The sequence below is a fragment of the Pholis gunnellus genome, assembly GCF_910591455.1.
Source record: "Pholis gunnellus genome assembly, chromosome: 18".
Lineage (NCBI taxonomy): Eukaryota > Metazoa > Chordata > Actinopteri > Perciformes > Pholidae > Pholis > Pholis gunnellus.
In genome coordinates this window covers 19,589,474-19,615,511 of record NC_136545.1, presented here as the reverse complement: position 1 = coordinate 19,615,511, position 26,038 = coordinate 19,589,474, and the positions used below count along the sequence as shown (strand labels likewise).

General features: G+C 42.4%; 3 protein-coding genes across 8 annotated transcripts; 1 reads left to right on the top strand and 2 right to left on the bottom strand.

The window, feature by feature from the left end:
* Positions 1-35: 35 nt before the first annotated feature.
* enoph1 (enolase-phosphatase 1) lies at positions 36-4,747 on the top strand. Its single transcript, XM_079179018.1, has 6 exons — positions 36-370; positions 1,331-1,432; positions 2,096-2,298; positions 3,134-3,266; positions 3,489-3,612; positions 3,855-4,747. The coding sequence occupies exons 1-6, from the start codon at positions 287-289 to the stop codon at positions 3,992-3,994; spliced, it is 786 nt and encodes a 261-aa protein (XP_079035144.1). The 5' UTR covers positions 36-286; the 3' UTR covers positions 3,995-4,747.
* A 732-nt stretch (positions 4,748-5,479) lies between these two features.
* Positions 5,480-8,853, bottom strand: tmem150c (transmembrane protein 150C). 2 transcript variants are annotated; one of them, XM_079179155.1, is made up of 8 exons: positions 8,726-8,853; positions 8,242-8,323; positions 7,330-7,383; positions 7,218-7,253; positions 7,065-7,132; positions 6,854-6,981; positions 6,589-6,766; positions 5,480-6,222 (listed from the first exon to the last, which is right to left on the bottom strand). In XM_079179155.1, the coding sequence occupies exons 2-8, from the start codon at positions 8,313-8,315 to the stop codon at positions 6,023-6,025; spliced, it is 738 nt and encodes a 245-aa protein (XP_079035281.1). In that variant the 5' UTR covers positions 8,316-8,323; positions 8,726-8,853; the 3' UTR covers positions 5,480-6,022. The 2 variants fall into 2 exon arrangements, with proteins under 2 accessions (XP_079035281.1, XP_079035282.1); XM_079179156.1 differs by lacking the exon at positions 8,726-8,853 and adding an exon at positions 8,438-8,611.
* A 1,111-nt stretch (positions 8,854-9,964) lies between these two features.
* On the bottom strand, positions 9,965-25,269 carry sec31a (SEC31 homolog A, COPII coat complex component). 5 transcript variants are annotated; one of them, XM_079178863.1, is made up of 28 exons: positions 25,111-25,269; positions 23,902-23,981; positions 23,620-23,743; positions 23,336-23,534; positions 23,151-23,246; positions 22,499-22,639; positions 22,254-22,396; positions 22,062-22,161; positions 21,717-21,878; positions 21,289-21,441; positions 20,964-21,194; positions 20,797-20,871; positions 20,633-20,674; positions 18,364-19,323; positions 17,955-18,102; positions 17,448-17,626; positions 17,239-17,365; positions 17,002-17,147; positions 16,594-16,767; positions 15,684-15,971; positions 14,927-15,028; positions 14,223-14,331; positions 13,380-13,685; positions 12,555-12,610; positions 12,011-12,307; positions 11,494-11,613; positions 11,323-11,394; positions 9,965-10,805 (listed from the first exon to the last, which is right to left on the bottom strand). In XM_079178863.1, exons 2-28 carry the CDS (start codon positions 23,978-23,980, stop codon positions 10,626-10,628), a joined length of 4,809 nt encoding a protein of 1,602 aa, XP_079034989.1. In that variant the 5' UTR covers position 23,981; positions 25,111-25,269; the 3' UTR covers positions 9,965-10,625. The 5 variants fall into 5 exon arrangements, with proteins under 5 accessions (XP_079034989.1, XP_079034992.1, XP_079034990.1 ...); XM_079178866.1 differs by lacking the exon at positions 13,380-13,685; XM_079178864.1 differs by lacking the exon at positions 14,927-15,028.
* Positions 25,270-26,038: the final 769 nt, after the last annotated feature.

The window sequence follows — 26,038 nt, the reverse complement described above, 5'->3', positions numbered from 1 at the left end:
TGAACTGACATGACAGCATTTGAACATGTGTGCTCACTGCTCTCCTTTAGTCAAGTCAGTAGTGTGTATGTGTTAGCTGCGACTGTGATGGCAAAGCATAGCTAGCTAGCAGCTAACAACAGCTAACCAGGTAGTAACGTGACATCTCTTCGCGCTCGGATAATAATATAATAATTTTGAGAACCAGCAAGGAGCGCTTACTTACTTTTAACACTGTGGTGGTGCTGCTGATTATAAGCTAAGCTAACGTCAGCTAACCAGCTGCAGACTCTCCTAAAAATAAAAAATGGCCACTGTTTCAATTCCTGCTAGCACCAGTGCACTCTTGCTGGATATCGAAGGAACAACAACACCAATCACGTTTGTAAAGGTAAGTTGTATTAGACGGAGCTGTTGTTTTTCTAGCATACTAATGTAACAGGATTGTAAGCTAACTATGTAGCTTAGCTTCTCTACAGCGGCTATGCTAACAGATGACTGTCACCAGCTATAAACCAGCTTTAGCTCGACGGTGTTTTGACTCATTTTAACCATATTTTTCTTCATATTCTTGTATATTTGTCTTGCTCCTTTTCTTAATTACCCCCTTTATAGTCACATTGCACAACAAACTCGTTTAAAATGTAACTATAATTGTCAGAATATTAAGTCACTGCACGATAAAAACAGACCATATGTCGCGTTCAGGTCATATGGGAGTTGTCGTAATTATAAGTTTCCAACTTGTAATTACTTTTTTACTACTATTTTAATCGGTTAAGATTACAATGAGACAATTGTCCAGCATATTAAACAGATGGTTAAATATAATAAAGGTATATAAAACATGCTAGGGGTCAACATGAGTAAATAGAAAGTAATTTAAATAAAAAACATTACATTGTGAGGACAGTCTAATAGTATTAATAGCTGTTTTATTGTTATTGTCTTTATATAAGATAATTCCAGAACAGATGGACAATAGTTTAAGTATGGGAATCCCATAATTAATTAAACCCAGATTTAAAGGATATAATGTCATATTGTCACTGGACAGTATTTATTTTAATTATGTTCACACAACCAACCAGCTGTAGGTAGATCCATCCAGATGTTAATTAATCCCATTTGACATGAACGCAGCATATCATTTATGGATCACAAAATACACAAACAGTCAAAATATTATGCACCAAATGCACAAAACAGTAAATTAAATATTAATAAATGAAAGAGAAAAGAGAATTTGTCTTCATTTTTCTTAATGGATACAAACCATATTTAGTATCTGAATAATTTATATTTCTCTCTGTAAAGAAGCCACCTAATGACTCCACTTTGTGTTCTTCAGGATATCTTATTTCCGTACATCAGGGAGCATCTGGAGGAGTACTTGTCTAATCACTGGGAGGAAGACGAGTGCAAACAAGATGTTCATCTGCTGAAGAAACAGGTGAAGAGATGACGAGCTCTCAAGATTGAATCAAGAGCTGATTTCTTCCTGCTAACAGTGTCTAACGGTCAACAGCTTAGAGAGAGACGGAGGAGAAGACTGTATGTAACAGAGCTGCAGCTATGGATGACTTGTATTATCCAGCAGTTTATTCTTTTATTGATGAGTCAATCAGGTCCATAAAATGTTGGCATATTCAGTCAGCTTGTTTTGTCTGACCAACAGTCTAATACACAAATATAATCCGTTTGGTATCAAATAAGCAAATATTTGTGTTTTAAAAAAGTGGAATATCGTCATTTTTTTAAACTGGGTCCTAGGTGTAAAAAGGACGATAATTTCTATATTGTGTGTGTGTGACACGAGATGGATGTTAACACTCTTAAAGTAGAGCTGAAAATCAAAAGTATAACCTCTACTTTTAATGTAATGAGCTGGAGTACAAAACCACAATTACAACTAAGTGTCAGGATGTGAGAATGCAAGGTTGCAAAAATACATGGTATGAAATTTCTTCATTTTGCTGAAATTATTGAGACTTGAAGCGGAGAATTATTCACCCGTAGATGAATTAAAAACAGCCAGATTTTTAAATATAAAAGCGATTCACTGGCTGGTGAAAACCTCCTGATTCCTGAGGATTTGATTTGACCGTTGTTGCAGTTCGAAGAGGACATGAGACAGAACCGGTCGTGCCCGGTTCACACCGTGGACCAGACGGTCCACACGGACGAGGAGAAGGCCATCAGGGAGGTGGTGGACAACGTCATGTGGCAGATGGCAGCAGACAGGAAGTCCACGGCGCTCAAACAGATCCAGGGTCACATGTGGAGGGCAGCGTATTCTTCTGGGAGAATCAAAGGCGAGTAAGTACACTGATCCGTTTTCCTCACTTCAAAATTCTGCTCTGCTCAAACTGGAGCGATGACTCGACAAGGTTTCCAGGAAGAGAACATGAATACTGAATGTAACGGTCCATCAAGCTGGAAAACATAATGACTGAAGTGGTTTACAGTCCAGAGGAGTGTTTATTTTAACGCTGATTTAGTCTTCAAGTCGCTGTATAGGAGTTTACATTAACAGTGGCGGGGTCCGCCATTCTCAGGCGGGATTCAACCTTCAGTCATCCAGTCGTAATACTACAGTCCAGTTAAATTGATACATATTATGGTAATTTGCTCGCCAATTAGAGCTGATGCAGTTAATTGATTAGGTGATAAGCAACTGTTTTGATATCAATAAAGGTTTTTATTGATTTTTACAATTCAACTAAACATGAATTTATTCCAGCATGTGAGAGTTTGCTTTCTTTTCTTTGATTAACCAATAATATTAATAAAAAAACATTTGTAAGTTACAGCCCTGTAGCCAATTAGCATAAATACAAACATGTTATAACGTAATAATAATAACTTTGCGATCAGGGCCCCATTTAAACAATATATTAAATTATATGTTTTATGTTTGTCTTTATACAAGACAAAACTGAAACTGATTTATTAATATTTTTTGATATTTTTAATTAAATAGAAAAAGGGCTGAAATATATAATTTATTTCCTGAATATAATAACAAACAATGCTCAAACTAATAATACGGTTTAGATTCCTGAGATGCTTTTAGGACATAACATTTGGCTCAATGAGCATTCTGAATGTAATGAAATGCTGTTTATCTTCTGATTCATGTGTTCATAAACAGGGTCTACCAGGATGTGACTCCGTCCATCAGACGGTGGAGAGCTCACGGACTCAAAGTCTTCATCTACTCGTCTGGAAGCGTGGAGGCCCAGAAGCTCCTGTTTGGATACTCCGTCGAAGGAGATGTGTTAGATGTAAGTATTTAATACTCATCAGGAGATCAAGACATTTCATACAAACATAGACACTGATATTACATTTCTGAGACAATTATTTTACAGAATTATCTTTGTTTATCACATTTTCTGACTTATCAGGAACATTTGTCTTCTACATACATTATTTTAATGGTTTTACTATTTACATGCTGTAAATGTTATATGTATGTTGTGGCTAATGATATTTTAATGCTTCAGTTATTAGATGGTCACTTTGACACCAGTATAGGAGCTAAAGTTGACGCTAAAAGCTACGAGAGGATCGCTGAGAGGATCGGCTGTCAACCCGAGGAACTCACGTTCCTGACCGACGTCACTCGAGGTGAGAAGGTTTGCAGTGATGCGTTTACGACAGTCTTCTGCACTGGAAATGCATAATAATTATAATTAAAAATAAATACTAGGATATGTCCCTTTGTTGTACAATAATTATATGCTTTGTGGGAAAAATAATCTTTGCTGAAATGAGGTTTTTAATCATACTCAGTACTATAATTGTGTTTAATGTGCTGTTATTGTGTTCCCATCAGCCATGTACTCACTCGTGTATATTTGTCGTTGCAGAGGCTAAAGCCGCTGAAGACGCCGGCGTGAACGTGGTGGTGGTGGTCCGGCCTGGAAACATGGAGCTGACGGATGACGAGCGGACCCACTACGACCTCGTCACGTCCTTCAGCCAGCTGGAGGTGACGGGACGCGTTTAACACCGAGCGTGGAGGAAGACGAGGACGACTCCTCTGACTTCATCTCACAAACGACCTGTTCCTTCTCCTCTATTTGCCCCTCCTCCCCCTCCTCCTCCCCCTCCTCCTCCTCCTCCTCCTCCTCCCTTATTGCCACTCTTCATGTTTTTGCTTGTGACAGTTGAAGAAGTGTAGGAGATGCTGCTGGGGCGGTTAGCCACCAGTCGGGACGCCTTTCTGCGGGGCGTCGTCAGCCTCACTGGACCATTCGACCGACTGGCAGAGAACAGAAACATAAAGCTGTAGATGAAGTAAACTGCACACCTGTGAAGTTTCTTTACCTTTTTACCTTTTAGATGAACCGTCTGTGGTTGCTCTCCGATGTTAAAACTTTCCACCTCTATGTGTTGTATTTGTTGTAAACCATCCATGTGCTGTGTTCTCCCTCCACACACACACACACACACACACGTGTTGCAGATGTGAGACGTTTTATCCAGTGACTCGACTGTTTATCTGTTGTAATGTTTTAGAAAGTAGCACTCGATGCACTCGGCTGTGGTGCCGCTGACAGGAAGTTCTCATTTCATCCTTTGTCTGAACTAGTTCCCCCTCAGCAGGTTAATGGTGTCTATTTAAATGTGCCATCCTCGTAATGTTGGTGTTGGAAAGTTAACCGAACAAATTGCCAAATTGATGATTTGTGTGTGTGTGTGAAACATAATTGGTGTTATTCAGGACATGATGATATAAAAGCTTCCAATAAATGCCTTGTCTCACACAGAAGCCTGTTTTCTCCTTCAGTCTGAATGTTTGTTTGACTAAAACCTTTAAAGGGTCCAAATCCTAAAATACTTCTCTCCATCGTCCCGGGTGCTATTGAGCCAAATGTACATTTTTAACGGACAAATTTAAAATGTTGGGATTTATGTTTATTTGCTTTCTTACCGAGAGTTAGATGAGCAGTTTGTCTGCACAGTAAATATATCTTGTTGATTAATCAGTGAGCTTTAGAGGTTGGTGGATTTTGTTACATTTGGGCGAAGCTAGGCTAGTTGTTTCCCTCTGTTTACAGTCTTTATGCTAAGCTAACCAGCTGCTGACTGCTGCTTCATATTCACTCAGTCAGTCATTTCACTCTTGGCAAGAAAGCAAATTAGTGTATTTCCCAAAACGAACTATTCCTTTTAAAATGGAGATCTTTACAGAAACTCCTGGAAATAAAACCGGTTTTATTTTCAAATTCTGGAGGAGAAATAATAAAAACACTCACATTTAAATAAATAAAAACACTGAATTCAGCATTAAGGAATATTTCACCCACAAAATGACCATTTGTACATCAGATACTCACCTCGTGTTACCTTGAATGAACAAAGAATCAAAAACAAAAGTCTTGATGAATTTAAATGAGGGTCACGTTTAACAGCAAAACTATATCAAAACATCTGATTACAAACTCTCAAACAACGCAACCTAATTAAAACAAATGAGCATTTTGGGGTTTAAATATTCCTTTAAAATATATTTTTCCTCAAGAGCAAGGCTATCTGTTTCCCGTCTTTATGCTAAGCTAAGCTAAGCAACTTCTTATTCTGAATAATCCACACTATAATAATCATTCTAGACCGTTTTCATGAGGCAACCTACTTAACGGAAAAACCAGTGGATACAAAAACTCAAAAGATAATAAATTTATCGACGGCTTAAATACATTTTGCTGAATTTTTATTGATACTGATTGTACTTGTGTGCAAATTTGCATTTTAAATCGTAAAATCTGATAGATTCATACAACTAAAACATTTGAAAAGCTACAAAAATGATTTGGACGGTTGTAATGTTTAAAAATAATTAATAAAAGACCCTTTGCATATAGAGAAAAAGTAACAAACCCAGCAGACTTTTCTACTATTAATGATGATTATAGATAAAAATATATATATATAACAGGTAAACATGCAACATGAAGTGGTGATCAGGTGTAAATAAAGGTAAAAAAACAGCTCCACTAGATGTGATAGTTAAACATGAGGCGGTGTGACGTCTCTACAGTTGGTCCGGTTGGTACCGGGACGGGTCGGAGAGGTTCTCTGACCGGACGGCTGAGTCGTCCGTGCACACGACGTAAAAGCGGCTGTGACGAAACTCGATGGCGAACGTTCCGAGGAAGGCGAGGAAGAACATGACCAGCGCCCACTGGCTCTGAGCCGCCTGCATGTGGAGGCGCTGAGACATCAGGGAGAAGTCTGCGGCGGGTGAGTTAAGGGTGAGATCATGAAAACGAGGGATAACGGGAACAGAACATGGCAACCTGTGATCTCCCAGTCTCTCTCTATATTACAGCTGAAACAGTTGATTTAATTAGGCAGGTTTTCAAGCAAAAATGTCAAATATTTGACGATTCCATTCTCGGATTTGCTGCTTTGAATATCTTTATATTTGGGTTTTGGATTATCGGTGGGATGTCATCATGCACCTATATTATATTTTGTGATATTTGACAAACAAAACAACTCAATTGATTTGAAGAAAACTGACCAGGGCCTCTTTAAACCCACGACACCCGGTTTAAACAACATCTCCTTCACTCTCTTCAAACAGACAAAGGATACAGAGAATCATGCAGACGGTGATGGATCCGGACAACAGGAAGCGAAGGAGGCCGGCCTTCCTCCCTTCGTTCCTCAGATTAACTCTCAGGGTGATGTAGGACTGCAGCCAGCAGAACAGCGTTCCCAATCCAAACGTCATGAAGGTGCCAACGTTGTGGATCATCTCCTCGCTGAAAAGCTGAAACCAAAACCAATGAATTAACTCTGATAAATAGTCAAATACGTGTGTGTGTGTGTTTGTGTGTGTGTGTGTGGTGCACGTTACCTGGAAGTTTCCTAGAAGTGTCATCCCGAAGCAGCCGATGGAGAAAGCCACCAGACTGCAGACGTTCAGCCACTGTTTGTCCATTCTGCGTCTCAGCTGAAGGAATCTGAGGACGGCGATGATGAACCCTGTGATGGAGACGGGAAATAAATAACTACGAAACATTTGGCTGAAGTCAACTTACACAAACCTGCGTTTTAACCGTTCTCACCCACAAACGCAGCCAAGTTCATGACCTCGCTGAAGATGCAGCTGGCTGGTGGAGAGTTTCCTGCAATACTGAAGGCGGAGACAGTTGAATTTGCTGCTCCAAAATAAAGTAAAACTATGCTTTTATTGTGAAAAGAAGATGATGAGTGTGTACCTGATGTAGGGAGGATAAAGGGATCCATTTCCTCTCCTGAAAAGACATTAAAACATCAGATTAATCCAAAGATGTAGAGATAAAATGTCATTATTTGCAATATATTTATTACCTGTATTTTGAACCCAGTGGTGCGATCTTCTCATCATTGACAGCTACAAAGTATCTGTTCAAACGCATCAAAACACAGCAGGGAAGTAATATTAAAGATGAATAGAGATATAATATACAATAGTCTCTTTGTAGTCAATTAGTGTCTCTATGTTTGGCATCTTTTTGTAGTCCTTGCTTCTCTTTGTAGTCGTTATGAAGCTTTGAAGACGTTTCATGTCTCTTTGTAGTAGTTTTCATGTTACTTTGTTGTTTTGTCTCTTGGTAGTCGTTTTGTGAGTCATTGTAGTTGTTTGTCTTTTATAATTTGTTTTTGTATCTCTTTGTAGTTGGGATTTGTGACTCTTAAGTATGTGTGTCTCCTTGAAGTGGTTTTGAGTATCTTTGTAGTAGTAAATGTCACTTCAGTCATTTGTTTCTTTGTAGTTGTTTGTGTCACTTTGTAGTCTTTTTTGCCTATTTCTGTAGTTACTTGTGTATCTTTGAAGTCTTTCTGTCTTTTAGTAGTTGCCTGTGTCTTTTTGTAGTCATTTTGTAGGAGCAAATGTTACTCATTTGGGTCTCTGTGGTATTTTTAGGTCTCTTTGTAGTTGTTTATTCCAGTGACATGTTGAGGTTAACCAGGATGCTCAGAGCTGCTGTCTAAAAATGTTAAAGTTGTTATTTATTTCACAATGAAGAGGAGAAGCTGTTTCTCCCATCCAAAGCTTCCTGCCACAACACGTCCACACTGCCACTCCTCTGCACTGAGATTATACTTAATCCTACAGCACACTGTACTAAATATCACAGGAAACTGTGAAAGAAAGCTTGAGATGTGGGTACAATTTTATTACATTATTATCATTTCTTAAAGGCTGCTGTCAAACTGATATTTAAAGTTAGTCCTATAATAATAATAAACATAACTTACACCACCCACAGACCAGCAGCTGTGAATAAAGAGTAGACAGGTGGTAGAAGAGCCCACGGATTGCAGCACCACATCGTGTCTCCTTTAAACACCACAGAAGAAGAGCTTGTGTTAGCATTTAAAGATGCATGTCAATATAAACACTGAGGTGAGACCAGACCTTCTTTAGCTTTAGAGCTTCTATAGTTTTTTTTACATTTTGTCTCCTTCAAACACCACAGAAGAAGAGCTTGAAAACCTCTGTAGTTTTTAATATGTATTTAACATGTTGTCGCCTTTAAACGCCACAGAAGAGCGTGAAAACTTCTATAGGTTTCATGTGTATTTAAGGTATTGTCTCCTTTAAACACCACAGAAGAAGAGCTTGAGTCATTACTACGTATTTAACAAACAGCATCAAAGTGAAACTAAACAGGGAGGTGCCAGGCTTGTTGGTTCGTAAACATATAATAACTGTCGTAAAGTGTCGATAAAACGGTTTTACCTGTCCGCCCTGAGGATAATCTCTCACCGATGGTTCTGCTCCGTGTTTCCGTTACCTGTGTTGTAAATACTGTATATAAATAATCTGTAATACTAGTCGGTAATAAATGTCGGTAACAGCTGCTAAAGTTGTAACAATGTCGTCGTTTCATTCATAAGGTAAAAGACGACTTTAATTCTGGTAACACAGGTTTTCCGGTTTGGACATCTACCCTTCAAAATAAAAGCGCTGCATTGTAAATAAAGAAAGTACACTAATGTGATAATGCAGGGGTGGATTTTTTTATTTATTATTTAAGTAAAAGTAGTAGCACTACAGTGTGAAATTACTCTGTTACAAGTTAAAGTCTTCAAAATATCACTTACAAAAGTATATAAGCATCAAAATACACTTTAAGTACCAAAAGTAAAAGTACTCATTATACAGGTCAATTTCAGAATCATATATTACTGGATTATTAATGTGTACATCACTGGTGTTTTGTGTCATGCACTTACATATTTTAATGTAAAAGAAAGCAAATGAAATCAAAACGCTGCAACATCATGTTGTAAATAAATACTATTTATTGAAAATATTGCATGTAGTCAATCTTAAACAAAGACTTGTTTTCCTTTTATTAACAACATAAACTACAGCCCTCATCATAGTTGGAATGAAAATCAAGTACAAGTCTACTTCCTGTTTCCTTCTGAGGTCTGATTAATTAGATAATTTACCTCCAGAGCCGTCAAAGACGACTGTTGGCGTTTGTTTAAGCATGCATACTTTAAAATTCCATAAAAGCACTAAAAGTCTTCTTCTTTTTTTTTTAAAGTCCATTGCACTTTGCTGAGCCTCATGATTACACGGGAAAAAAAATAAAAAACTGAAATAAGACATAAAAACATCTCTAACAAATGGGATTGCATTGCTTTGCATTGACAGATCCCACACACTGACAATATCTTGGTCCAATGTGTTCTACGTAGTGACACCGGTGGTGAAAGTAAGCCAGTAAAAGCAGAAAGAGGGGATGACGGTACTAACAAAAGTCTTATTCAGTACTTTAAAAAAAGCATCAGACTACTGGTTTTAACTTCAACTAATGCCATGTTTTTAAATTCATAATACATTCCGTCTACGTCGTCTCTAAACTGCGTCATTTGCAGCTTTGTTGCAAAATGCGTGCAGACAATAATGCATTCATACGTACAAATAAAGCATGATTTTGTACTTTTAGAGAGAAAGTTCTATGTATTCATGGATTATAAAGGTAGCTGAGCATTACTGTAGTGCACGAATGTTAAGACTATAAAGATGAACAAGCTAATATTTCTTAAACGACTGTATCAGCAGCCCGCTGTCAATGCCGAATTAATTAAGATGAGCGTTATTGTGTTATATAGTTTGATCGTCTCAACACAAGTAAATAGAAATGCCCTTTAATTCCTGAATCTCCCGTTGCTTTTCCTATTTAAGTTGGTCTATAAATTCCATATTTATTAATATTTATCTCCGTATTAAATATGCCGACGCTGTGCCTTTCCTCATATTTTGCCTGCTTTTAGTTTGATTATGCTTCAACACAATTACTGCATAATCCTCTATGTGGCCAAGTTTGAAAATAAAAAACGAATGGTTAGCGTAGCTTGTTAGCATGTTGGTAGATGAAGGTGGTGCTTTGATAAAACTAGTCTCCAGCCCTTTATTCCACGTGAGCAGTTTGCAGTTTGCGCGGCGCTCAGAAGTCCCTTTCACCACCACGACTGATCGCATGGCTTGTGTTTGAGTTGTGTCAGAAAACATGAATGGCACAAAGAAGAAGAATTAAAACAGGATTTTTCCTACATCTCACAATTCTTCCTCAAAAAGCTCCCCGTGAAGCGAGCTCGACTCTCCGCCGGTCAGAGACTCGACATCACACCCCGAGTTTGTTGGCTTGCGTCAGCACCACCTTGAGGACGGGCATGAACGCTGACGTCTCGCTGAAGTTGCTGTTACTGACTATGTGGGTGTGGATGCTGAGGCCCTCCGCGTAGGATCGGGCCTCTATACTCCGGGCTATGTTATGAAGTCCTCCTACAATGGCCGGAGAGAGCTGCAGAGAAGAACAGAGGGAGGTGTTGGTGAGAAGCATCCTGAGGCTTTCAGCGACAGATATTCAGCAGGATGAGCAACTCTGGGCCTCGTACAGCAACATCTTGGTTTTCTAATTCTGTTTTTTTCTGTGACGTTTGCTCGTACGAGTCCAAGACGGATTCACCAAAACCTCTTAAACTGGGCGGACACAACGTCAGATTTGAACCCTGAATAAATCTCCCTAATCCGGATTCCTGCTGGATTGGTTGTCGTGCGGATTATCGGTCTCTCAGACGATCGGTTAGATTTCAGGAAAGTCTGAAACGTTCGGCTTTCTGCATTTTTTCAGCAGTTCTGTGGTCTTATTTCCTTCATGGCTACCGTCAAAAGATCTGTTACAAACTGTAGTGAGCTTGTTCAAATATTACTGTGGTAGTATTTTACATGTTGTGGTTAAAACTGAACAGACACCACATTGTCTCCATCTTCCAGCATTTTAGTTTTATAAATCTAGACTCTTTATTATTGTCACTCACCTTCTGCTCTCTGAGTTTGTCGTAGAGCGCCTCCAGACGTTTGTTGGCGTCATCGAGCTTCCTCTTAGTTTGCTGTAAAACGATGAAATCGAGTAACAATCACACATCTAATGAATCACTTTGTTAAAACGAGATGAATTGAGTCGTTATTCCCGCGTCAGACGGACTCACGGGGTCGGTAGCTACAGCCAAGCACTTCTGGATGAGCCCCTCAAACGTGTTCTTCAGGACCAGGTGCTCCTCGGGGATCGGCTTCTTCATGATCTTCTCAGCGGGGATGGACCGAAGAGGCTGAAAGCGATAAAACAGGGTGAGGAGATCAAGGCGACATCCACACAACTACGCTTTCGTTTTAAAACGCGTATCTTTTGCTACGTTTACGTGTCTTAAAGCTGCATTCTCTCTAGTGTCCACCAGGGGGCGACTCCTCTGGTTGTATAGAAGTCTATGAGAAAATGACTCTACTTCTCTCTTGATTTATTACCTCAGTAAACATTGTAAACATGAGTTTATGGTCTCAATCTCTAGTTTCAAGTCTTCTTCAATACAGCATGATGTTCATTTAGTAAATGATGGTCCATTTAGAGTCAAACAGACCATAAGGCCTACATGTGCAGGAGGGACGCTGTTACTCAAGACATTTTTAAGCTGTAGTCTTAATGTCCTGAGACAGAGAAGAACTGTGTACCTGTATAACATCTCCAGTAGGAGCTCCCGGTGCCCCCTCCATACTGGTCTTGGGCATTGCAGGGTTCATGGGTGGAGGGGAGAGCTGCTGCTGCTGGTGCTGCTGCTGCTGCTGCTGCTGGTGGTGCTGGTGGTGCTGTTGGTGCATGCCTGAGTAGGGGACCTGGGCACCGTGTGGCCCCTGGCCCATAGCCTGCGGGGCCCCAGAGGGGACCTGCTGGGCCTGAGGGTCAGCGCCCGGTGGAGCCATGATGGGAGCAGTGATGGGGGCAGGAGGGGTGTAGTTCATTGGAGCCGGCTGAAAGACGTCACATTATATTTACACACACACACATATATATATATATATATACATATATATATATATATATATATATATATATACATATATATATACATATATATATATATATATATATATATATATACATATATATATATATATATATATATATATATATACACACACACACACATAGTATATATTTATACATAAAGTGTACTACTGTCCACACTGACAGACTGCAGCGCTTCAGAAGACTCACCTTCTTCTTTGACGCTCTGTTCAGGGCCGGAGGGTCATTCCAGCCGTTCTGAGGTCCTACAGAAAAACAAAATAAGATTCATTCTCATTCTCACACCACCGGGTTAAAGTCTATTTAATGACGTGAAATGTGATCAACCATTTCTTTAAAAAAAAAAAAAGTTCTGATTTTGGGAATCACACGTCACAAAAAAAGATCAAAAGCCGCTCTCATGTCTGTACGCTAAATATGAAGCTACAGCCGTTAGCTTAGCTTAGCATAAAGACTGGAAGTAGGGGATAAGGTGAGGGGATCTTACTGTTAACACTTGCATCTAGTCTTTGTGCTAAGCTAAGCTAACTGGCCAAGCTTCGTTTTAAGAGTTAATGGAAGGCCAATGAGTAACATTTTATAACCTTTATAAAATAAATTTTGCAATTCCATTTCATGAAACATTTATTATTTCATGAGTGAACTACAGAATAACAATATCATTAACTTCACATTTTTCATAATTTTTTTTAATGCTAATTAAAAGCTTTTTGTGAATTCATCAATTAATGAATTAATTGTGATTGAACACTGTAGAAGTTTATGATTATTCTAGCGGCATACTGCAGGCTCCATACTACTGTTTGAAGATTTAATGTACATTATCCATTGTACATTTTTTATATATATATATATATATATATATATATATATATATATATATATAAAAAATGTTTGTCTACGTCTGGCAGCCTGGAACAGACAACCTGAACTGAAACTAAGATCTCGTGTAGTTGTGAAGTTAGAAACAGGAAACCACGTTTGTCCTCTCTTTACACCAGATCAGCTGTGTACCTGAGAATCCGACCGGTGGAGGAGGCGGCATGTACGACACAGGAGATCCCGGCCCGCCATGCTGGAAAGACGCTCCGGAGGACGGAGGAGCGGAAAAGGAGGAGGAGGAAGAGGAGGGAAAGAAAGGAGGACGGGAGGAGGACGGCAACTGGTTGACGGGAGGATGTCCGGGATAGACCGGAGATGTCGGCTGTGTGTACTGAGAGAGAAAGCCGGGGGGCTCTGCAGGAGGAGGAGCGGAGGAGGAGGAGGAGTACTGGAGAGGCTGATAGATAGGAGGTTGGTACTGGTTGACCTGGTGGTATGCTGGGAGTCACACAGGATACAACACATGCCGTTAGTGACAAACTCGCTGCATGTTACACTAACTGCATCATGCAACAGCAACAGAACAGTAAAGATCATGCTGAAGAGATTCATGTTCAGCTTGTAGGTTATAAAAAGACTCAACAGGCAAAGATGTGAACTCAAGTTATTCATTCGTATCTCCTGTTAGTGACTAACGGAGCACAAACAGAGTCAAACATTCACAGGTACAAATGTTTGTCAGTGTTTCAAAGAAGAAATAAAAGGTTGTGTGTTGTTCTCTGGATGCAACTCTGTCTCCCAAAAATAACCTTTATATAGATTCTACTAGTTCACTTTGACCAATACAAGTTCAGTGTGGAGGTTTCTTATTTTCATCTCACACACACATACACACACACACATTTGTGTGTGTTTGCATATTCAATAGTAAAGTTTCACATATTTTTAGGAGACACGGTTGCTGGATTCTTCTCTCCATTCAGAGGATTTCTCCCTGAAGTCAAGAACTCATTACACAGACAGAACTCCACTCACGCTGGTACTGTTGGGAGTACATGTAGGCAGGATTGGAGGAGGCTGGAGGTGGAGCAGCTGCGCAGGACGGAGGCATCCCGTACATGGAGGGGTTTGAAGGCTCCGCCTGCTGAAACACACACACACACAAAGAAATAGTTTCACAACAAAAGATAAGAGAACAATCCACAGATAAACCGTCTCTACTGAGCTAGGAAAAGGAATCGAGGACGTACAAACGGAGAAATGAGAAGAGCAACCGGTGCATGCATCACAGGAGACGGAGAAAACGTGTGAGATCCAATACGCATACCACCAGACTGTCTAGTACGTCAGGAAGAGGTTTAGTATGTCCCAATACAGAGTATGTCAAATATACCGGGATGTTCTACTACATCCGGTCACATTTCAGCAGCACAGAAGCCAGCATGCATTTCTGGCTATTCTGACCCCACAATCCTTTGCATACAGCATGCAACGGTGCGTACTTTGTAAGTGCAGCTGTAGTGCGCGCTAAAGGTGAAAAGTAAAAAGTATGCGATTTGGAACGCAGCTTCAGAAGAATCAACAGGAAGTGGCAGAGTATTACCAAACAAACTGATCCGATCAATGAACACACTCATTATTAAGCATCATCAGAGCTGTGTGTGTGGGTGTGTATGTGTGTGTGTGCGCGGGGGGTTGGGGGTTTGGGGGGGGGGGGTTTGGGCGGGTGGTCAGTGTACCTGCTGCTCTGAGGCTCTGCCTACTTGAAGAGGAGGAGGGACATTGGGGAGGGCTGTGGGAGTCTGGTTACTCCAGGAGGTGACAGTGGAAGCAGCCCTCACCTGAAGCACACAGAGACACACGGCACATTCCGATGATGGCCGCAGCGTGGAGGAGGGAGGAGGGAGGAGGGAGGGAGGGGGGGGCACCAACGACACCATGACACCACAACACACACATTGGACCAGAGCCAGGGTTCAAATTACAAAAGAATTAAGACTTATTCAGGCATGCAGCCCCTCAAACAAAATAATTATTCATGAATATTTCATTGAGGAATCAGGATGTGATTTAAACTCTGGCTAGAAGGGAAATCAATGAAATGAACACGACAGCAATGAGCACTTCACCGGGTGGTTCGTTAGAATGAGAGCGGGAAAGAGGTTCGATGGCATTTCATCACATTCAAATCAAGAACAGAACAAATGCGAACAATTATGAATCTCTTATCGAATCTCATCAGGTTTACTTTTCAACATTTGCAACCAGCGAACATGAGAAGCTGCTTCCTCTATGTTTTCCATTACTCTTTGGTGAGAAGACAAGAAAAGGTTTGATAAGAGATCTGTTAGAGTCTGAGCTTCACACTAAAATGTGGAAACCCGATCACTAGAGAGTGACCTGCAGATGTTTATAGAGGAGGAACAGGAAACCAGTGGGAGTCCTGGTTCCCAAAGATAAAAGCGTGAAACTTGTGTAAAACTCAGAGGAACATACTGGCTGGTAATACTGCGGCGGTGCTGGGGCGGAGGCAGCAGGTGTAGGCATGGGCACTGGAGCAGCTGCCGGTGGTGCTGCTGCAGTGGGCTGAGGCACCATGGCGGGCTGGATCGGGGTGAACGTATGCTGGGGCTGAGTCTGAGTCGGGGCGGGAGGCTGAGCCCGAGCTCTCTGGGTTTGTACCGGAGCGGCAGCAGCCGGAGCGGCAGGAGCCGGAGCCGGAGCCGGAGCCGCTCGCTGCCCCAGAGCTCGACTGAGACGGTCACGAAGCTGCTGTACGGAAGCCTGTACGGTCAAAATGAGAACGGTGAGAAGGTTAGTCAACTGTACTGAAGGCTTTACTAAACTTTATCAGGACATCAACGCCTACCCGGAAAGTCAACTCTGTGTTCGGGTAAGTGAAAAATAAATGTTATCTCTATTAAGGGGCCAATAATCAGTAAAATATGTGATTAAAGGAACGCCATTTATGTTTTCCAGTCGCCGATTACCTAAAAATGCTACATTGTGAACAACAAATCTGTTGTTGATCTTTTTAGTTGGTAAGCTAGCTAGTTATTTAGCGAACTAATTAAATAACTATTTAGCTAACTAGTTAGTTAGCTTAATAACGAAGCTAACAGCATAGCAACATTTGTGTTCTCTGTGTAGCACAGTGTTGCTAATAACGAAGCTAACAGCTAATGTGTGGAGGTTCCCGCTCAGTAACACAATGGTGCATTTAAATCCAAAACAGTAAAAATTATATTTATTTTGTCCAATTGTACAAATATATGTTGAATATATTTATTTACTAATAGGCTTATATTTTCCCATCGGGCAAGTAAAACATCTCAGCCACTTAATGTCAAGCACAAGAACTCAACACGCACAACTTAGTGCAACACAGTCCAGGTGTGTTTCATACCTGGTTGGTGTTGTCGGGCAGGTAGGTGATGGCGGTGGGCAGACTGCCCTGAGAGGCCAGCAGGTTGGCGTACTGGCTCATCTTCTCAGCCAGCAAGATGCCGATAGCGGTGGGACCGGAGCGCTGGGTCTGCTCCACCGCACGCCTCAGCACCACCACCTTCTCCACCAGGTCCTGAGGGATGGAAACGCAGATCACCATGAGCACAAAACAACGTAAAGATCCAAGCCGCTAAGCAGCAGACAGACACAGTTAGAGACTAGCTGGTGAGCACGTAGCAGCTAAATGAGTCAAATGTTTTGCTCACGACTGGTGGAGACCAAACACGGAGCTAAAATAGAGAAAGCTGGACAGAGATGCTGCCTTCAAAGGGTCCAACGCTTTTGCAGCTTTAAGATGGAGACGCACCTGGAGGGAGAGTGGACAGTGTCCGTCCTGTGCTCTGGTCCAGCAAGACACCAGTTTCTCCACGTTTCCAGCACAGATGTAACACAGACAGGCCTGGGATTGCAGTTGGGCGTCCTCCGCTGTCTCCAGTCTGCCTCCGAGAAGGTCTAACAAGCAGGAGGATTTCAGTTAGAAGGCACAAATTCACAACAAAGTTTATTAAAACGAACCCCTGTTGACACGAGTCCTCGAACTAACCACAGAGGGAAGAGAACTCCTCGGGCTGAGCGTAGGTCATGACAGCAGCCAGAGCCTCCTTCCAGTTCTGCAGGTCACACGTCTTCAGGATGTCATGCCAGTCTTTCATCACCACTGCACTGATCAGCTGCAGGACAGAAAACATTAAGTTACGTCATCGCTTGAAACAAAACTCTCACTTCATAAAACACTTCATAAAACAACCTCACCTTGGTTATCTTGCTGTGTGTCTTTGTAAAATACTTCTTCTGCGTTTTCTCCAGGAGCTCGGCCCCTCCGGCGATGGCCAGGATGATGCTGTCTGCCATGCGGTTGTCATGAAGACAGAGCTCCACAGCTCCTTCGAAGTCTCCGGTCAGCAGGGCCTGTGTGATGAGCCCGTCCACATCTGGCAGGAAGACAAGGAGTCAAAACAACAGATTATATTTTTATTCTGGTTTGTTTTCTCTCTGGTAGAGATGTTTTCGATACCATTCTGTCCTTCCCGAATAGAGCTTGAACGCATCATTATGTAAGTCAATGCAACCTCTGTTTACGTTAGCAGTTAGCTCCGTTATTCAAGCAGGCAGGACTGTGTTGCTCACCGGCTGCTAACAGCTTAGTTAACCAGCTGTCCTCGCCCGAAACCAAATCCAGCATTTTAGGTTGTATCAGAAGCATTTGCGATACTGGTATCGGAACAACTCTTCTCTCTGGTTAACTTCATGTAACGTTACCTTGACTGATGCTGAGACTGACTCCATCGCTTTGTGCCGGAGTTGGAGCCGGAGCCGGAGCTGGATCCACCGTGAGCTCCTCGACTGGTGGAGCCGAGGTCTCCGGAGGACTGGGCTGCTCCTCCTCCACCGGTGCTGCCGTCTCCTCCTGAAACACCAGAGAAACAAAGATTTTCAAGCCAAATCAAATTGTTTACAGGATGTTCAACCTTTTTCCGGGCACTGTGTTACCAGAAATACATCAAGCAAGTAGCTGCTTGACTGGTCCTGGACCCGGTCTGTACAAGCCCACACAGTCCTTACATAATTAGAAATCCCCCGTGTGTGTTAACTGTGTGTGTGCAGCGCCTTTGAACAGATGAAACATGAGTTCAACCGTCAGCTGGGCTGTTCAGTGATGAAGGTGTACCTCCTCCTCCAAGGGGATCTCCTCTTCCTCTGCTTCCTCTGGTAGAACCTGGTCTACATTTTCTTCTGGTTCACCGGGAGGAGCGTCTTCTGGATCTGCTGCTTCTGCTGCTGCTGGCTCTTCAGTCTCAGGATCAGTAGCAGGGTCCAGGTCCATCGTGGCTGCTGGCTGAAGGTTTGCTGCAGCGATCATGTCGAATGCCGCCTCTGGAGGGTCAGCAAGCGGCACGGCTGCTGCAGCGATCATATCGAACGCCGCTTCGGGAGTATCAGCAGGCAGCACGGCCGCAGCGATCATATCGAACGCCGCTTCAGGAGTATCAGCAGGCAGCACGGCCGCAGCGATCATATCGAACGCCGCTTCAGGAGTATCAGCAGGCAGCACGGCAGCTGCGATCATATCGAACGCCGCTTCAGGAGTATCAGCAGGCAGCACGGCAGCTGCGATCATATCGAACGCTGCTTCAGGAGTGTCAGTCAGAGGCACGGCCGCTGCAGCGATCATATCGAACGCCGCTTCAGGAGTGTCAGTAGGCAGCACGGCCGCTGGAGCCATCATATCGAAGGCCGCCTCAGGAGGGTCAGTCGGCGGCACGGCTGCTGCAGCAGCGATCATATCGAAGGCCGCCTCTGGAGGGTCAGTCGGCGGCACGGCTGCTGCAGCGATCATATCGAAGGCCACCTCTGGAGGGTCAGTCGGCAGCACGGCTGCTGCAGCGATCATGTCGAAGGCCGCCTCTGGAGGGTCAGTCGGCGGCACGGCTGCTGCAGCGATCATGTCGAACGCCACTTCTGGAGGCACGGCCGCTGCAGCGATCATATCGAAGGCCGCCTGTGGAGGGTCAGCAGGCTGCACGGCCGCTGCAGCGATCATATCGAACGCCGCTTCAGGATTGTCAACAGGCGGCACGATGCTGAGTTGTGGTAAAGGCTGCAGGCTGATTGGAGCCGGCACCTCCACCTGAATATTGAGGGGAGATATGGGGTCAAAGTCAGGGGCTGTGGTAGAATTTTCAACGGCAACATAAAGGAGAAAGGGGGAGGGTGAAATGAACATAGAAATATCATTAGTTATTTGGTGAGAAGTGCGCAGCGAGAAAACACTTTGAGGGAAATGACGCCATAGAAAACGGCAAAATGGAGAAAACGTGTCAGAATACTCTGGTCATGTCAGCTGTTCAATAACTATTTGAAGTAGAGCTGTAAATATCAGTCGACTAGTTGATCAACTATTTTGATAATCGAATAATCATTAAAAGTCATTTGAAGCAGAATAAATGATTTCAAAGTCTGTGCAAAGCTTCAAAAAGAGGAAGTAGTATTTTTAGCTTCATCTTTTGGAATACTTTCAACACTTATTGTCTTATTGCCAAATGTAAAACAGAGACTAGAGCCAACAACTGTGGCACCAAATACTGCCAATAGTGGTCGGTTAGTTTTGTTGATCAGCAACAAATGAGAGGAGAGCAGTGTGGTCATTTCTAATAACAGTGTTTACTGTGAAGTCTTTCCTGTTTTCATTTAAAACGGTGAGATCGAAAAGTTCCTGTTATGCACTTTTTATAGTTAATAACTGATTCTTTACTCGTTTCCAAGTTGAAAACGATGGCGAGGACAAAGAACACACTAATACTAGAACTGCGGCACATTGCATAATCACCATATGTCGTAATAAACAGTGGCGGCTTATCATCACACATGTGGGCTCCAGAATGAGCAGCAGTTTAGAAAGCCACATAAAACAATATTCTGTCCAATTAGGAAGTGATCTTCTGAACCTCATGCAGATAATTTGGTAAAAAGCTGAAGGAATAGTTTTAAGATCTGCAGGTATGAAAACTGCATTTACTGTTCTATCAACGTCGCAGATAATAAAATGTCTATTCTAGCTCTTTATAGTAATGGAACCACAACTGCTCTTCAAACTATGAAAGAAACTGGCAAAAACTTGAATAATATCAAAACTCGTCACGCAAACATAACGTGGCTCTGACATCAGATTACATCTTGTTTGTTTAATTCGTACAAATCAACGGACACGACTTGCTTGAACGGGTTTTAAGGTGAATTACGACTTCACTCTGTTTGGACTGAACACACACGTGGCCTTTAGCTGGCTGTTTGTAGTCTCTACACTAAGCTAATCTAACATCTCCTGACTCCAGATTCATGATTAACGGACAGATGTGAGAGCGGTGTGTCGATTTCCCAAAATGTCGAACTATTCCTTTAAAATGCACCGTGAGACTAAACGCTCCAAACAAACGTACCTGCGGAGGGTCAGCAGGCTTTTCCTCCAGTGCTGCTGAAATCTAACAACAAAAATGGACACGTTTCACAAGATGCACAATGAGAAACACACAAATATTAAACAGCAAATATACATAAATACATATACATAGTGTCATACGGTCGTGTAGTAAATACTGCTCACCTTTAAGGCCAGCTCCTCTTTGTTGTACCCCAGAAGTTCCAGGTATTTGCTGCGGATATCACTTTCAAAATTAGCCTGAAAACACAAAATAGTCGCTTAAACTCAGCTGAAGGAACGACGGCCTTATTTACTGAGCAGAGAATAGATTTTGTTTCTGATTTTCGTACCTTGAGGAAAGACCAGAGAGTCTTTTCAAACTCGTTTTCGGCTGCGTCGATCTTCTCCTGGCAGAAACCCACGAAGCAGCCGGCGCTCAGAGTGGCCTGCAGCCGATCGGAGCGCTTCAGAAAGGCCGTTTCTGTGACGACCTGGCTGACGTGTACGACGTGCGACGGGGTCTGCTGAGGCTGCTGCGGGTTCGGCTTCGGGTTCTCCAAAGACACCAGCTTCCCGCCGAACTAAAACGAGAGCCAGAAGAAGGTTTCAGGCAACAGCGACGCTGAAAACCTCTCGATCGTCACGGAAAAAAAGAAAAGACGCGGCGGGACTCACGGCGAACGAGGCTCCGACGGGTCTGCGGATCCACTTGGGCGGCTTCTTCAGCGAGCTGACCGTCACGGGCGGGGCAGCCGTCTGGGGCAGCTGCAGCGGGGGCAGAGTTTGCCCCGTCCCAAACGGATCCATGTTCCCAAACGAGTTGCTAATCTGTAACAGACCCCAGAGTCAAGTTAGAAGTTCATGATGAGGAAGAAAATAAGGAAATATGGACAAAGGTTTGGCAGCTTCAATATCATAAATCATTGAGACAGAGATCCCTCCTCTGTTGCTCTCTGAGGTTTCTTGTTGGTTTTTGAGAAACAGAGGATGTTGTATACTTGGCTGTACAAACAGAACTGAATAGGATTCACCTCCTCAAAGTACCTCATAATAACCTCGATTACCTCTCACCTACGCTACCGTTCAACAGCGGAGCATCTCACCTGGTCGGCGTGTCTCTGGCTCTGCGCCTGGTCGGTGCCTCCCATGATGGAATAGACGTCGATGTGTCCGTCAAAGCTGGCGGCCGACAGCACCGCGGGGTTCCTGGGACACCACTGGATGTCAAAGCACCACTGACTGCTGGTGGGCAACTCGTACACCACCTGAGGATTACAATAAGATATGATAAACAAACAAATATGTTAAAATATGTCTGTTATTAAAGTGTTAAGTTGTGTGTAAATGTATGTAATTGTCCTGGGGATGTCAGAAAACAGTAGTGTGGATGCAGCCTTTTTTTCTTCTTCTCTGGTTGTGTACATAAAACATTTACAGGAAGCGTTTACCTCGGCTGTGTTTGGATTCCAGCACAGAATCCTGTTGTCCTTCCCGCAGCTCAGGAGCAGCTCTGGATCAGCCAAGCTCCAGTCGATGGAAAGGACACCTCTGTTCATGAACAGCAGCACAGTTCAGACTTGAAAAGACACACGGTTACTAAAAGCTGCAAAGGAAAAGCTTTATGGATCAGGTGTGTTTACCGTGTGTGGTTCTCTAAAATCTTGAACGGAGAGGTAGCGAAACGTAAGTCCCACATCTGGATGACCGGCATCCGGTCGTCCTCCGACGACAAGACCAGCTGAGTGGCGACTTCTGGGTTCCAAGCCAGACCGGAGCAATGCATCTAAACAAACAACAAAAACGGTTTAAGCCGAGTGGACAGCAACAAAGGATTGAGAGTCAGTGATCTTTAGACTTTGTCTTGAGTGCAGAGGGAACAACGTACTCGGTTGCTGTGGTCGCTGACTTTAATGATGAGGTCGTTCTTGCGGAGGTCCCACACGGAAGCTCGGCCACTCGGGCTGGCAGAGGCCAGGATGTGCTGCACCTGTCGGTTCCACGACACGCAGCCGATGTCCTCCAGAGGCTGTAAGACAGAAACATCAGCTCTTTCTCTCATTACAGCTGTGACAAACTTGATATGCATGCATGAGATGATACAGAGTTATTAAAGATTGAAAAAATCATTCAAATGATGTATAAAAAGAAGAAGTGGAACGGACCCTTCTATAGATCAGCATTGACGAGATTTATTGATTTCAATTCAAACCAGATTTCTCTTTAGTTTAGACGGGATGATTTAAAGTTTGTTTTGTATTTATTGTCTTTATTATCTACCCAAGATCTTCCCCATCGTCAGTGTTTTTTGATCATTTTGTAAAAAGAAGAAAAATGATTTTGATTAAATCTTAAATAAAGAGGTAAAATGTATTGTTTACCTTTTGTTCTACCAAGTCACTTTCAAGTGTCTTCATTGTTTCATGTGTTAATTGTAGAAATGTTATTATGCAGCACATTCAACTGAGTCATTGAGATTTTTTTTAATCATAGTAGAAAATAAATGCAACATTTAGTTAACAGAGTAAAAAAGAACCCACCTGAGTTTTAGGTCCTGGTGTCATCGGAGAGCCGAAGTTGTTCATGTCCCAGATATAGATTTCAGACTCATTCCCACCGGATGCAAACAGGTTTGTCTGCAGCAGAGATGACAAAACACTGAATCAGCATCTTTTTAACTGAACGATATTTGAACTCGGTGGTGCTGGAGGTAAACGGATCTGACCTGGAACGGGTTGACGTCGAGAGCCCTCACTGGCCCCGTGTGCTTGTCGCTCTCGGCGATGATCACGTCGGTCTCTCCGGCCATGATCTTCGCCGGGTCGTACAGGATGACGTTGCCGTTCTCGCCTCCCGCAATTAGGACCCCGGACGGGTGGCCCTCCCCATCCATTCCATAGGGGCCCCACACCAGTTTGTGATATCTGTGGGGGGAAGGACACAGTGTTAGTGATGAACAGCTGCACAGAAAGAGAAGAAACGTGAAACACGTCAGCAGCTGTTAAGTACCTGTGAGAGGAGGAGAGGCTGCCACATGACTTCATGTCCAGAGACGGCTCAGTCAGGTCCAGCTCGAAGAACTCCAAGGAGGCATTGGTGCTGAAGGAGGCATCCAGCTGCTGGGCTGATGTTCCTGCAGAAAGACAACACAAGAACCAGTAATGTTTCCTACTCTGTGACTCTTGATGAGGCTGTATGAATGGCTGAAAGACCAGAGTTACATAACGTGCAGTGAGAACACCAGGTAGCGGCAGCAGCAGGCCTGTGCAGGTGCTCGCTGCATGCTCTTACCTGTTGCTAGGTAGATGGGGTGGTGCTGTGCAGGGCTCCAGCTCTGGATGGCTGTGCGGTTGATCTCTTTAAGTTTCATCCTGGAAAGAAATAAGAACAAATGTTGAAGGAACATTTATTTTGTTTCCTCTCCATGTGGCTTCTGCGGGAATCACCACAGATAACAAAGCATGCAATGTTCTTTACACGTGGCTGTGAAAAGATCCCCTCCTAATGGGATTCCAATGCACACTATGTGTGTATTTAGTGTGAAGTAATCTCTTCGTTTACCTGTAAGCCATGGTGACAGTGTAATAACATAAAGAAGAACATTGCACTAGAAAAAACATTTTGAAAGAAACACACAGAAATTGCCAACACAAACAGGACAGAGTTTTGTAGGAATGTCTCTTTTCACAGAACGAATACAGTGACTGACTTTCAACGTACATATGTGCACGTACACTTAGCTAAAAGTAATGCAATAAATCCTCCATTCATAAAGGTCATAATGTTCAGTTAAACTGGTTTAAAGAGGTGTTTTTAATACACATTTTTGGAGGACGTTAGCAATGCATTAAACAGAGAGGTGCTTCTGTTATTTAGTCTATCCTTATTGATATAAATTAGAAACTAAATACAAATAAATATATGCTTTAAAGTTAAAGTCTAGTAAAGCTGTTACGTCGCATTGTTAAGTCAATGCATGTGTGACCTGCATGTGACAGGTTCATAAACAAGTACTTCAGGTCTTGGTCCCAGATTTGTGTTGTGCTGATTTCCACCATTCAGCCCCGCTACTGTAATAAATACAGCATTCACATAAACAGACAAAAGGCCTACTTGGACTTGACACTAATTGTCACTTGTGCACTGCACAGCAGAGCGGTGTTGCAGCAATGACATAACAAGTAGGTTATCTAGTGAGGAACCAGTCGGCGTACTTCTTCCATTCAAAAGGTTAACATTAGGAAAACAAAAAGTACATTACAAGCTAGCGGCCAGCTAACAGCTGATAAAGCCATTTAAAGCCACACAGCAATGGCATCGAGGAGTGTCAGTAGATCAAATGTACAGAAAACGGACAGTTTATTGTCACTCATTGTAAATGTTTTACCAGGACATGGAACAGCATGTCCTACATTCTAGTCTGCTAGCTTCCTGCACAATATCTAACAGTGAGAACACAGTTACACACACAGATCTTATTACTTCACTAAAGCGGCTTACCTTTCCTTCTTGGCTCCCTCTTACATGCACACACACATACAATAAGTGACAAACACTCCTCCGCCCGTGCAGGTTCCCTTTTCGGTTCTGCTTTGTGTTTAGCGTATGTTTAAAAAAAACAAGAAGAAGAAGGAGGCTACCGGGTCCCGGCTACAGACAGATCTCCACGTCCCCACTGGTCTCCATCAACGTGGCACTAACAAACAATCTCCTCCTGCCACGAAGAAGAACAACAGCTTCCGGGGGAACGTCCACGCGCTGCTACCCCCTGCTAGCATGCTAGCTAGGCGAGCTATAGTTTTACATCGTATACACCATATACTGAATATAATAGTATTTAACATAATAACTATAATAATACAGTAGTTATAACTAATATAACTAATGATAACATAGTCATTACAGACCATGGTCTAAACTGCTAGTCTCGCTAGCATGCTAACAATGCTAGTTAGCTATAGTTATACCGCTACCCCTGCTACCATGCTAGCTAACTATATTTCCCCCTGCTAGCATGCTAACAGTTTCACACTGCTACCCTTGCTAGCATGCTAACTATCCTAGCATTTTAAAATAATAAATCTAACCTTATATATATATATATAATCGTATATTATTCCAGAGAAGCTGGAAGAAGTACAACATGCTTAACATTTTACATTTAAAAGTATTTAAAATAAAATCACTGTGGAGGATAAATAGGTTGAATTTGCTGTTAATATTTTATTTCATTTCATACATGAAATATTTATGAAGTAATGCTTTATAACTTGAAATAATAAATGTTATAGTCGTTTGAATCACTTTCTTTTATTGTTCTTAATATCTTGCTTATTGTGTTGAATATCATAAAACCACTGCATTTATGTAGAATATTTAACTTGGATGAAAACAGTTAAAAATAAAACTACGAGAGTAAAAAACTCAT